The sequence below is a fragment of the Pelophylax lessonae genome (genome assembly GCF_965119305.1).
Source record: "Pelophylax lessonae genome assembly, chromosome: 1".
In the NCBI taxonomy this organism is placed as follows: domain Eukaryota; kingdom Metazoa; phylum Chordata; class Amphibia; order Anura; family Ranidae; genus Pelophylax; species Pelophylax lessonae.
This window is the reverse complement of record NC_138768.1, coordinates 637181515-637194910: the sequence shown is the minus strand read 5'-3', so window position 1 is coordinate 637194910 and position 13396 is coordinate 637181515. Positions and strand designations below refer to the sequence as shown.

Below are 13396 nucleotides of genomic sequence, written 5' to 3'. Positions count from 1 at the left end.
TACCACTCCTTGTTGTAGCAAATCCGTGACCGCTCTCCGCAGAGCTTCTAAGCGATCCGGGGATAGTCGGATATTGGAAGGGAAGAATCGCACCGGTGGGAGAGATTGAAACTCGATCTTGTAACCTGACCTTATGACTTCGCGAACCCACTCGTCCGGGATTCTGGAAAGCCATGGATCCGGAAACCGGCCAAGACGTCCCCCCACCCCAGCTATGGGTGGAGGCGCACCTTCAGGCTTTAGTAGTCTTATCTTCAGGTCTGGAGGAGCCGGGCTTTTGCTTGCCCGACCAGCGCCCCTTAAAACCTCCCAAAGGAGTTTTGGAGGGCTTTGCTTTTTCGCCCGTGGGGCGAAAAAACTTCTTATGGGCGGAAAAGGAAGGCCCCCGTCTCTGACGAGGTCCTTTACCCTTAGTACTTTGTGGCAAGAAAGTGCTCTTGCCTCCAGTGAGATCCTTGATAATCTCATCTAAGTTGGCCCCAAATAGGCGCTCACCCTGAAAAGGGAGATTAGCCAAAGCCTTCTTGGAACCTTGGTCTGCCGACCAACATTTTAGCCACAGTGTACGCCTGAGAACCACTGCTGAGACTGATGCTCGCCCCAATAATGGAGTGGCGTCTAGCGCAGCGTCGCAGATAAACTGTAACCCTTGTATCATCTGTTCTAACAGATCTGATACCGCCTGAGGGATATCACTCCCTTCTAAGTCTCGGCGTAACCACTTGGTCCATTCTGTTACAGTTTGAGAAACCAGACCAATAGCAATTACTGGTCTGAAAGCTGACCCAATCAGGGAAAAGATGGCGCGAGACACGGCTTCCACCTTATGATCCACTGGATCCTTAAGGGACGGAGCATCCTCCAATGGGATAACCGTAGATTTGTTCAATCTGGAGATTGGAGAATCCACCATAGATGGTACTGTCCACTTCTTGAGGAGGGATTCCTCGAACGGATAACGCCTATTAATGCGTTTGGAAATAGTAGGGGCTCACTTTGGATGACCCCATTCTTCCTTAATTACATTACCGAAACACTTGGGTAAGGGAAATACTTTGCCATTTTGGCGCGTTTATTAGTACCAAATGGAATCTCAGTATCAGCTACTTCTGATGGTGTAACCTGTAGTCCTAAGGTTTCCCGAACGGCTACAATTAATGCATTTACCAACGCTTCCTCTCGGGCTATGGTAGATGCTGAAACATCCTCCTCACTGTCTGAAGAGACAGTACCCGAGACACAAACCCCAGATGAGGTACCTGCAACTGCAGGGATAGGCTCAGACTCTGAATCTGAAGTTTCAGATGAAATGGGGGTAGGCGGGGGTCGCTTCCTTGCGCCCTGTCCCTGACAAGCCACTTCCACCCGGGATACAAAAGTTTCCAAAACTGCTGACAATGACTCAATAGTCAGTGGGGAACTGGAGGGTCCTGCAGCCACCTCGAGGGGATCAGGTGGAGATACATGTGCGGCAGGGTCCATGTTAATCCAGGACACTTTGCCAGTGAAAAATTTGAAAAAATAAAAAATACCTTCTTTTTCTTTTTTTTTTTATCTGTAATCCACCAGCGCAATAGCGCCCCTCAGCGTACCTGCTTTGGACCCCCACAGAGAGAGAGAGAGAGACCCCAAGGGCTCACCACCTGATGCAGAGAAGTTTCCTTATCAAACTGCTGTCAGCGTTGTCCTATGCAGACTGGGAAGTCCTGTACTAGGTTTCCCGGGTAAAAGGAAGTGGCTTCGCCCCCTGTGCACGCCTTCCAGCGTTCCCAGCTGCTCCTCGAGGTCGGGTGGGCACATCAAACATGGCCGCCCCCATGTAGAAGACAATAGACTTCGAAAAAAAATGGCGGCCTGCGTGACCTGCGGGCGGCCTGTGTAGGCAATGCAGACATGCGGTCTACAACAAAATGGCGGCGGACTGCCGATCTAGCGTGGCTCCTCCAGTGCAGCGGCCTGTGAACGGCTCTGGAACGGTTGATGGCGGCCTGTCGGCCTGCGGGAGCATGGCGATAGCTACAGTCTAAGGTAGGCTATAACCTCCTTTGCTCTGGATGCTTATATGTTTACTATGGTAAATCGAACCAGGCTTCCTTCGATCAATCTGCTAGAGAAACCAAGGCTGCTGAAGTGTTAGCTCCCAAACCAAGGTTGCTTTTAGAGTGTTAGCTCCCAAACCAAGCCAGCTGAAGTGTCAGCTCCTAAACCAAGCCTGCTGGAGTGTCAGCTCCTAAGCCAAGGTTGCTAGAGTGTCAGCTCCTAAACCAAGGTTTGCTTAGAGTGTTAGCTCCCAAACCAAGCCTGCTGGAGTGTCAGCTCCCAAACCAGATCACACTATCACAGGGGATATGTGAATTTGTCATAGGCTAAAGGGGGAACCTTAATGTCAGAAAAGGATCCGACCATACACAGAGGGGCCCGTATCCCAAAAACCCCACAGGGGGGGAAGGGGGAACATTTACTCACCATACCGGAACTGACGGCCACCCTCTCTTCACAGTACCCTCTCCACCGAGGTGGGGGGCTGTCGACCAATACGGACGCCGTGACTCTGCTGGTTCCTGGCGTCCAAGCGAGACGTTTAACTCGCAGGGTCAGTCCCCGTTCAATGGGACTATGTCGCGGCCGACCCAGCGCGGAGCTATGGTCTGCATGCGCTCGTAGGCTGAGCCGGAGTGACCACTGGATCTCAACATCCAGCCCGTCGCCCGGTCCCGCATACTTACTTGAATGTGTCGCGGCCGACCCAGCGCGGAGCTATGGCCTGCGTGCGCTCGTAGGCCGGCTGGGGTGACCACTGGATCTCAACATCCAGCCCGTCGCCCAGATCCAGCGTGATTTGCTTGAAGATCTCACAGGAAAACTGGAGACAAAAGCTACCTAAAAAAGGAAAAAAAAATTTCTAAAAAAATCTTGCCAGGACCAAAAGATCCCAGCAAGGAACTTAGGTCCTTACTCCTGACTAGAGAGAAAAAAACTGACATCCTGTAGCAGAGAGAGAGGGGATATACCCTCTGGGACTGCCCCTAAGGTGGAGCCAGAACGTTTTCTTTCTGCCTAGTCCTACTCCTGTAGAGGGCAGCATAACCCAATTGATATGAATCAAAGAGGACTATGTCTGTCAATGAGCGACAGAGAAAAGTGGATCCCGGGTGATCTGTTAAGGTCATCAGGAGCATGTTTTCTTCATTACTTAAAAGAATACATGGTACTCACATTTGTATAAAGTGGAAAGATTATACACAATACTTCACTATTGGAGTTTCCTTCTTCTTTACATTTCCTGGATGTTGTTCCCTCATACCACTGAATCGGTAAACTATTGAGGATTATCTGCACATTACCCCTAATGGTGGAGAGATTATAAAGGATCTATTTGGGATTAAGTGGATATCTGGTCGACTATTGGTGGGACCCCCAGGAGAGATAAAACACGCTGGTTACCCCTGTAGGGGCATCGCCCTCTGGTGAGTGCGGGATCAAAAGGAGGGGAGCACCTATTCCTTTATTGAGCACCCCCACCTTAACAGATCACCCGGGATCCACTTTTTCCTCACCCTATCTGGATTAGAAGTTGTTTGGTGTATGGACTCAAATGTGCTAATATTTACATTTATTGCTGCTGACTTTTTATGAACTTTGATTTTCCTGAGGTCATTCAATTTATGCACTTATTTATATGCTGTCTGAGCGCTATTTTGCACTTTATTGGAACACCACTGTTTTGGTTATATGCACTTTATATGATTATTTAGAATCACCTTGAACAGGTGCCGAATTGAGCAATTGAAACACTATATTTATTGTCCAATTTTACCTGTATATTTTATGTAAATTAACAACATTTATTACAAACACATATTTACCTAACTTATGATCACTAGTACAATGCACTTATGGTTTTATCGTGTGTACACTAATATTGGTTTTAGACCACTAACGGCACCTTAGTTTGCATTATTTGCACTTATTTATTGACCCCAGAGTTCAATCATATGTGGATCCCCTACCCATCTTCTTTCATTTAACCTTTGGCAGCGCCACTTACCTCCACACTCACTTTTATTAACTAAATCAGGGCTTGACCGATTTGCTTGAAATCTAGGGGCCAGCTAAAAAAAAGTAAGGAGCCAGTTTTCGCGCATGCTGAATGGCCGGCTTCTGTTGGACTGGCTGCCATACACACGGGCCCAATGGCGGCCTGTTTTTAATGAACTGGCTGATGTTGCCCGGCATTCAACCCGTGTGTACTTGGTTTACATCTTCTAAGAGATTTTAAAGGAAAACACAAACCACTTCAGTGATTTGAAGTGGCCATGGTGGTAGGAGTCAGAAACACTGCACATGCAGGGATATTTACAATTCTGAGCTGGGGGGTAGTTGCGACCCTAGCACATGTGACGTACTGCTGGCGGGTACTACTGGCTGGCACTTTTGGTAGTTACTACCGGCTGGTATTGCTGGCAGAGAGTGAGAGGAGCAGCGCTGGAGGAAGCATGCAGAGCCAATCCTTCCTGTATCTCTCCTCTCACAGGCAGAGTGCATTTGATATCACTCTGCCTGTGACAGGACGGAGCCGGAATATACAGAAAGCATCAGCTCCGTTCTTGCCACAGCTGACAGACACTGTTCTGTCGCCAGACATCCCAAGTCTCCTGCAAGGTGCGGGACTCTCCCACATGTGGGCGCGGCACTTGTAGATGTCAGGGAGCCACGGCCCGCATGCGGAAGATTCTTTCACCTCGCAGGAGACTTGGGATGTCTGGCGACAAGACACCTGCTGCAGTGTAACCTAGGCGCCAGGCCGCTAGCTCTAGTCGCCAATGCAACCTGGTGCCTGGGGTTTGTCAAGCCCAGAACTAAATTATACACTACACCTTTTTTAAGGTCATTATCCGATTAATTGAAACAATAAATCGCTCAACGAAACGATTATGAAAACAATTGTTAGTTGCAGCCATATGTGATACTATTACACACAATCAATCTGTGTGTCATAGGTGTAAGTACAGGCAGCTGAAAGATCAAAAATTGTCCTCATTTAGATGACCTCTCACCTTTAACTCCCAGGGTCAAGAGTTATCCTCAGTCAGATTAAAGAAGGGGCAAATATAAATCTTTCATAGTTAAGCCTGCATATCTATGATAATTTAAAGGGATTGTAAAGGAAGGAGTTTTTTTTATCCTAATGCATTCCATGCATTAAAAAAAACCTGTGTGCAGCAGCCCCCTCAGGCCCCCTAATACTTACCTGAGCCTGTCTTTATCCAGCAATGTTACAGGAGTCTCTAAGCTGCCTGAGACTCCCCTCACGGCTGAGACAGCAGCGTGGTGCAATTGGCTCCCACTGCTGTCAATCAAAATAATTCAGCCAATCAGGAAAGCGACGGGGGGACAGGTCCGGGTCGTGGCTCCATGTCTGAAGGATACAGGCAGCTGTGACTCAGCTCAGGTGCCCCATAGCAAGCTGCTTGCTGTGGGGGGCACTCAACTGGAGGGAGGGGCTAGAAGAGCCAAAGAAGGACCCGAAAAGAGGAGGATCTGGGCTGCTCAGTGCAAAAACCAACTACGCAGAGCAGGTAAGTATAACATGTTTGTTAAAAAAAAAAAAAAAAAAAACACAAGACTTTACAATCACTTTAAGACTGTATATTCAGATTCTTGCATAAGCTCAAACATGGCTACAGCAGCTCTATTAAAACTTGTAAGATCCAATAATTTAATGCTACGAATCTGCTAATCAGTATTTTCAGAACTATACAATTCTCTGAAATGTTACAATTAGCAAAAGCAGTACTAATGCTGCTCCTTATGAAGTTTTCCTGTGTAATGTGGTAAAGTGTTTCATTTGTTATCTGTGCCTGCTTTAGGGGCTTAAATATGAGATCTTATTTCCAATAAACAAAACCCTGCTGGTAACACTTAGTATGTCCTGCTGCCTTACATCTATGGCGCAATCTCGTCACCAGAAATAATTTAAATTATCCAACAATAAATCAGCTATAGCACATCAGAAAATGATAGCAGGCTACAGCCAGCATTTAAACAGGTTCAATGAGCAAATATGGTTTATGGGCTCATGCTTCATCATGCAAAATAAACAGATGGATCATTTTGTGATTTCCTGTGTGCATAATCTGCTGCTGCTTTGTGTTAAGAGTTCTCACTCTATATTCTTACCTGGCAACTGGCTCCAGGACTAACTCTGGGTTCACAGGGACTTGCACACCTTTCTCCCATTCCTGCCGCCATGGATCCACCAGTACATAATAGTCCTCTGGATTTAGCTGGTAGGAGTCGTGCAGCTTCATGGCAGTGATCAGGTCTGTTCGAAACACCTGCATGATAGTGTTGCGTAATTAACATTTTAATACATTACATTTCACTTCTGGCAGGACCAACATAATTATCAGAGTGAACATTAACTGTAAAGGCCTAATCCACTGAGCCAAATAACAGCTGCCTGGGATTAAAAGGACTATCAGCCACATGGATATGAATTACAGGGAAACACTAAGAAATAAATGTAAAGCAAAAAAATTAAAAAATTACTGAAGTAGAAAAATATATATACATATATAAAAAAATAAAAAATAAAAATAAAAAGGGTTTTATACTTCCTTAATAAAACTGTTCTGGGTGAATGATATCCACTAGACTGTTGTTCTTTATGGCTAGATCACCAAGTATTCTAAGCATTACCGCGTTCTGGATGTTTTATTTCATTTTATTCTCAATTTGAAACCAAGATTTAATAAAGGGTTAGCCTCCCAAATAAATTCAGAGTCTGATTTCATAAAGAAAACTTTAAAATTACTTCCCACATTGCGAAACCCGTCACAAAATGTTGCTTTTGCTACAATACTCACCTTAGACACTGTCCTGCACAGAAGCTACTATACCTTCTGTGCACTTCCAGGTTCAAGGATTATCAGCATCATTTAACCCCAGGTGTTGATATACCTCCTGGGGTTGTGTCATTGCGCAGCCTAGTGTACTTCTGGATAGAATAGAGCTCAAATATTACTACATGAGCTCTGTTTATTTCACAGTAAGGCCTGCACACCACTAAACAAAAGGGGAAGGGTATGTGACATCACAAGACTGGCTAGAAAAAACATGTGTTTTAGGGTAAGTATATTGAAATCTTTAACTTGAAGGTTGCCAAAGGTGGATAATTATAGGTGGCGTTTTGGATGTTTCTGCCCACTGCTGCAGGTTTCAGCATCTTCTGTTGCATGCTCCATAAAATAAAGCAAATAAAATCCAGCAGGGGGAGTCTGAATTTCGCTTAACTGACAGCACAACTGTAAACGCAGGTAATTAGGATCATCACTCTTACCAATAGAGTCCCATACAGATATAGTAAACTTTTAGGCGATTTAACGCTTTAGCATCAACCAAACACTGAATACTTAAGTGAATATAGAGTCAATCTACTAAAATTCAGATTTCAAAGTGTCCATTAGGGCTCTTTCACACGGGCGATCCAATCAGATCCGCCTGTCAGTTTTTTAGGCGGATCTGATCGGATCCTCCATGCAGCTCTATGGGGCAGCGGATGTCAGCGGAGACATCTCCGCTGACACCCGCTGCCATCCGCATCCGATCCTGTGCGTGAAATCTGGACGGATGGAAACCCTATTTTTCCATCCGTTCAGTAATCGGATCGGATCTGATGAGAGCGGACAAGAGGTCCGCTCTCATCCGATCCCCCATAGAGGGCAGCGGGGGCTGAGACACCTCCCTCTCCGCTCTGCAAGCAGAGACGGAGCTGTCATCCGCCGGCTCAGCGGGGATCGCGGATCGATCCCCGCTGAGCAACACGGATCCGCCTACGGAGGCGGACCGTGTGAAAGAGCCCTTAGGGTCCATGGACACTGGACTTAAAAAGCGCTACTTCTACGGGCGTTATGCATTTTGCCTGTAGAAGCAGCTAAATGTTATCCTATGCGACCATACATATTAGGACGTTTAGAGGCATATTTTAAGCTGAGCGTTTAGGCTCCATTCACAGTTTTTTTTTTTTTTTTTTTTTTTAAGCTAAAAAAAAAATGCTGGAAAAAATGCTGGATAAACAATGGTAATAGCACTTTTGTTAGTAGCGTTTAGGAGAATTACCCTTATTAGCGTTTTTTGCAGTTCCTTGAACGCTAGTCGTAGCGTTTAGGAAAGTTAGCAGTGTTGACCGTTTTTTCTGCTGGAAAAAAAAAACTGAATTTTTGTAAAATCTTACCGTAAAATTCCTTTCTCTGAGTCCTCCGACAGTCGCCGCCCACTCATACAGTCTTCACCAATGGGTATTGACTTCCTCTCCGCAGGAGTAGCTAGGCATAAGACTTGTTAAAAGCAAAAGCATTAACATAGACACACCCATGGGGGCTGTCCCACTGGTCAATGCCTCCCTGCAGTAAGATATCCCAACTCAGTTTGGTAGCAAGCAGTTAAGTGTACAAGAACCCCAATAGAGGGGCGGGGCGGCGACTGTCGGAGGACTCAGAGAAAGGAATTTTACGGTAAGATTTTACAAAAATTCAGTTTTCTCTTACGTCCTCCGACAGTCGCCGCCCACTCATACAGTCTTAACCAATGGGATGTCCCAAAGCAGTGTAGACATGAGGGGTGGGAGATGCAACCATAGAAAAAGGCACGTAGTACCCACATAAGAGAAAAGAACCTTACACGAACCGTAAGAGAACCTTCTGGGCAACAACAGAGGCTCAAAAGGAGCAACAACCCAGAAAAGCAAATAACCAGAGGGGATAAACAACCCCAACAGCCAGGGACCCACAAAAAACAGGGTCCCCTATGACACTGCCGCACAGAGAACTTTGCGGCCAAAGGAGGCATCAGCTGATGCCAGAACATCAATTTTTAGAATTTCGAGAAGGTGTGCACGGACGACCAAGTCGCAGTCCTGCACACCTGGGCCACCGAAGCCTGATGCCGGAAGGCCCAGGACGTACTCACCGACCTGGTAGAGTGCGCCTTTAAAGGGAAGGGCGGAACCCGTTCGTTCAAAGCATAGGTCTGAACAATTGTATGTCTGATCCATTTGGCAATGGTCGCCGCAGACGCAGCCTTACCCTTCCGAAGTCCTCCAGGAAGGACAAAGAGAATCCAATTTACAAAAGGATTCAGTGGACGACAGGTAAACCCTGATTGCCCTGACAACATCTAAGGAGTGCAAAGCAACCTCCTTAGGATGCTTAGGCTTCGCACAGAGCGAAGGCAAAAACAATGTCCTCATTAAGGTGAAAAACCGAAACCACCTTAGGAAGGAAGGACGGATCAGGTCGCAAGACCACCTTAACCTTGTGAACCTCTAGGTAAGGAGAGCGGCAAGACAACGCCGCCAACTCTGACACTCTGCGAGCCGAAGTGATCGCCACGAGAAAAGCGAACCTTTTACAGACAGCAGAGGTAACGATATCTCCCTGATGTTTTCAAAGGGAGTATGCTGTAGCATGGACAGAACCAAGTTCAAGTCCCATGGAGGTAAAGGCGCCCTCCGGGGAGGGGCGAAGTGACGCACACCTTGAATGAAGGTGCGAATCAAAGAATGAGACGCCCAGAGATGTATAGTAACTAAGTAGAACTACTTCACTACTGTACTTAAGTAACGAAAGGCGGTATCTGTACTTTCCTGGAGTAGAATTTTTTTCTCCTACTTCCCCTTTTACTTCACTACATTTTTTCGATGATTCCAATACTTCTACTCCGATATTTTTTTTTGTGCTGCATAGTTACTTGTTACAATTATAAAAATTACCACTGCCAGAACAGTAGATGGCAGGTTTCATGAAGTTCAAAAAAATATGTGTATAATGTCATGTGTACAGCCAAAGGAATTGTGATTGTCCTTTAGGTTAATCATTTGAAATAAAAAAACAATATGATGTTCAAACTTTTGACTTTTCTTTAAAAACTACATAACACAGTACTTGTACTTTTACTTTCAGTACTTGAGTAGCAAAATTTAAAAAAAAAAACTACTTGCAATACTTAAGTACAAAAAATGTTGAATACTTTAGTACTTCTACTCAAGTCACTTTTTGATAGAGCACTTCCACTTCTACTCAAGTCACTTTTTGATCGAGCACTTGTACTTTTACTCAAGTATGGGTTTCGAGTACTTTATACAAGTGTGGAGACGCCACAGGGTGTTGAAAAAAGGACAGCCAGAGCAGATACCTGGCCCTGAATCGTGGCCAACGCAAGATGCTGGTCCACACCAGATTGGATTGGAGGAAAGCCAACACTCTCGCCACCAAGAACGAGGCGAAAAGCCCCTGGACTCACACCAGGCAAAATAAGCTTTCCATGTACCAGACAAGGCTTTTCTAGCTTTGATTAAAGTAGGCATAACCTCTGAGAAGAGACCCCTGTCTCTCAAGACCCGGCTTTCAACAGTCATGCCGTTAAAGCCAGCGACGCAAGCCAAGCAGGATGGAAGATCGGTCCCTGAGACTTTCCGCAGTGGGAGCCGCCAAGGAGGCTCCACGGCTAGGTGAACGATGTCCGCGTACCAAGACCGGCGTGGCCAGTCCGGCGCCACCAGAATCACCACAGTGTGTCCCGGGGCCAACCTACGAAGGAACCTGGACAACAACTGAATCGGAGGAAAGGCATATATCAGATGATACTGATGCCAAGGCACCACCAGCGCATCCGAGGCGTCTGCCAGAGGATCGCGTGTTCTTGCCACGAACCTTTCCACTTTGTTGTTTAGCCGAGACGCTAACAGATCCACATCCGGGGATCCCCACTTCGCACACAGCATGTGTAAAACCTCCGGGTGCAGGGACCATCCGTCTGCACCCGCACAGGGCGACCCTGAAGACGAGTGCCCTGGGCAGACAGATTGCCCAGGACGCCACCCTACCCCGACAGGCTGGCATCCGTGGTAATCACCGTCCATAGTAACGGCCGGAAGGATTTCCCTTCCGACACAGTCGGAGACTGAAGCCACCACAGAAGATCCCTTCTGGTTTGGCAACACAGAGACACTCTCAGGTCCAAGGACTGAGATAGTCTGTCCCACCCGGCCAGGATCTCTGCTTGGAGAAACTGCGTGTGAAACTGTGCAAACGGTATCGCCCCGAAGGCCGACACCATCAATCCCAGGGACCGCATACAGGTCCTGAGCGACGAGGATTCGTTGTCCCTGAGGGACCTGATCTCGTTCTGCAGGGTCCGGAGCTTGTCCTCCGGCAGAAACACCTTTGCTTGAGCAGAGTCCAGAACCATTCCCAAATATGGGAGACGAACCGAAGGAGACAAGGTCGACTTCTGAACATTGATGGTCCAACCGAACTCCTGAAGCGTCTGTACCGTGGTTGACAGATTGCGCAACAGACTGGCTGGCACTCGATCTTAACAGGAGATCGTCCAGATATCCCAGGACTGAAATGCCTTGTGCCTGCAACAGGCCCAGAACAGGCGCCAACACTTAGGCAAAAACCCTTGGAGCCGAAGCGAGACCAAAAGGTAACGCCACAAACTGATAGTGCTCTTCCACGATAGCAAAGCGGAGGTACCTCTGATGGCCCTAGAAAAAAATGGATTTTTGTAAAATCTTACTGTAAAATCCTTTTCTCTTAAGCTCATTGACAGACGCAGTCCTCTTGATTAATATCAAATCGGGTTATAGTGCCCTCTACAGGAGTAGGACACTAGGCAGAAGGAAAACGTTCTGGCCACACCTTAGGGGCAGCCAAAAGAGGCATCCGCCGATGCCATCACATCAACTTTATAAAATTTTGTAAAGGTATGAACCGACGACCAGGTAGCCGCCTTGCAAACCTGGACCACTGACATCTGATGGCGGAAGGCCCAGGAAGCACTAAGCGCCCGAGTGGAGTGCGCCTTAACAGGGAACGGAGGATTCCGACCCTTAATAGAATAAGCCTGTACCACCGTCTGTCTGATCCATTTGGAGATAGATGCGGCAGATGCAGGCAACCCCTTTTTGGGGCCATCCGTGATCACAAAAAGTGAATCCGTTTCACGAAACGAGTCCGTAGTTTTCAGGTATACCCTGATTGCCCGAACCACATCCAAGAAATATAACGCAAACTCCCGAGGATGACTGGGCTTAGGACACAGGGAAGGTAATACAATGTCTTCATTCAGATGAAACTCTGAAACTACTTTAGGAAGGAAGGATGGATTCGGACGAAGAACCACCTTATCCCTATGAACCACCAGATATGGGGAATGAAAAGATAATGCGGCCAGTTCTGACACCCTGCGTGCAGAAGTGATAGCCACCAAGAAGGCCACCTTCTGGGATAACGTAAGCAAGGGAATCTCCCCAATATCTTCAAAGGGAGGTTTCTGAAGAACCGACAACACTAAAATTAAGATCCCAGGGCGGTAAGGGTGCGCGCACTGGCGGAGCCAGGTGTCGCACCCCCTGGATGAAATTCCGCACCAAGGAATAAGTAGCCAAAGGTTTCTGAAAGAAGATTGCTAACGCTGAAACCTGACCCTTGATAGTGCTCAAGGACAGTTTCTGCTCAACCCCCTGTTGCAGAAAGGCCAAGATTCTGGTCACCGAATAAGAACGTGGAGGAAATCCAAGGGGTTCACACCACGCAATATAAGACTTCCATGTGCGATGATAGACCTTTCTGGAAGTCGCTTTCCTTGCTTTAATTAGAGTAGGAATAACTGAAGTTGACAATCCCTTGTCCTTCAGCACCTGGGTCTCAATGGCCAGGCCGTTAAAGCCAGCGATTGTAAAGCAAGATGGAAGATCGGTCCCTGAGACAGCAGATCCTCCTTGAGATGAAGTCTCCAAGGAGCGTCCGCGACCAGCCTCACCAAGTCGGCGTACCAGGCTCGACGAGGTCAGTCCGGAGTTACCAGGATAACTGGAATTCCCTCCACCTCTATCCTGCGAAGAAGTTTCGGCAGTAACTTGAGAGGATGGAAGGCATACAGTAGCTGATACTGCCACCACGGGGTGATCAGCGCGTCTGCTGCATCCGCTAGAGGATCGCGGGCGCGAGCTACAAACCTCCGCACCTTCCTGTTGAGCCGAGATGCCAACAGATCCACATCCGGGGTGCCCCAATGAAGGCACAGCTGGTGAAATACCTCTGGATGAAGAGACTATTCCTCTTGATCCAGAATCTGACGGCTGAGATAATCTGCCTGCCAATTTTCCACCCCCGGAATGAATACCGCGGAGAGAGCTGGAACAAACTGTTTCGCCCAATGAAGAATGCTGGCCACTTCTATGGCCGCCAGGGCACTCTTGATGCCCCTTGGTGATTGACATAAGCCACGACCGTGGCATTGTCCGATTGGATCCGAACAGGGCTGCCCTGGAGCTGCTCGGTCCAGTAAAATCAGACAAAGTCTGATCGCTCTCAGTTCCAACACATTT

General features: G+C 47.3%; 1 protein-coding gene across 3 annotated transcripts in view; it reads right to left on the bottom strand.

The window, feature by feature from the left end:
• JADE1 (jade family PHD finger 1) overlaps positions 1–13396 on the bottom strand; it is a 353837-nt gene that overhangs the window by 205063 nt on the left and 135378 nt on the right. For all 3 annotated transcript variants that reach the window (XM_082270299.1, XM_082270301.1, XM_082270300.1), the window contains exon 4: positions 6181–6338. In XM_082270299.1, the coding sequence (XP_082126425.1) occupies positions 6181–6338 (158 nt within the window). The remainder of the gene's footprint in view (positions 1–6180; positions 6339–13396) is intronic.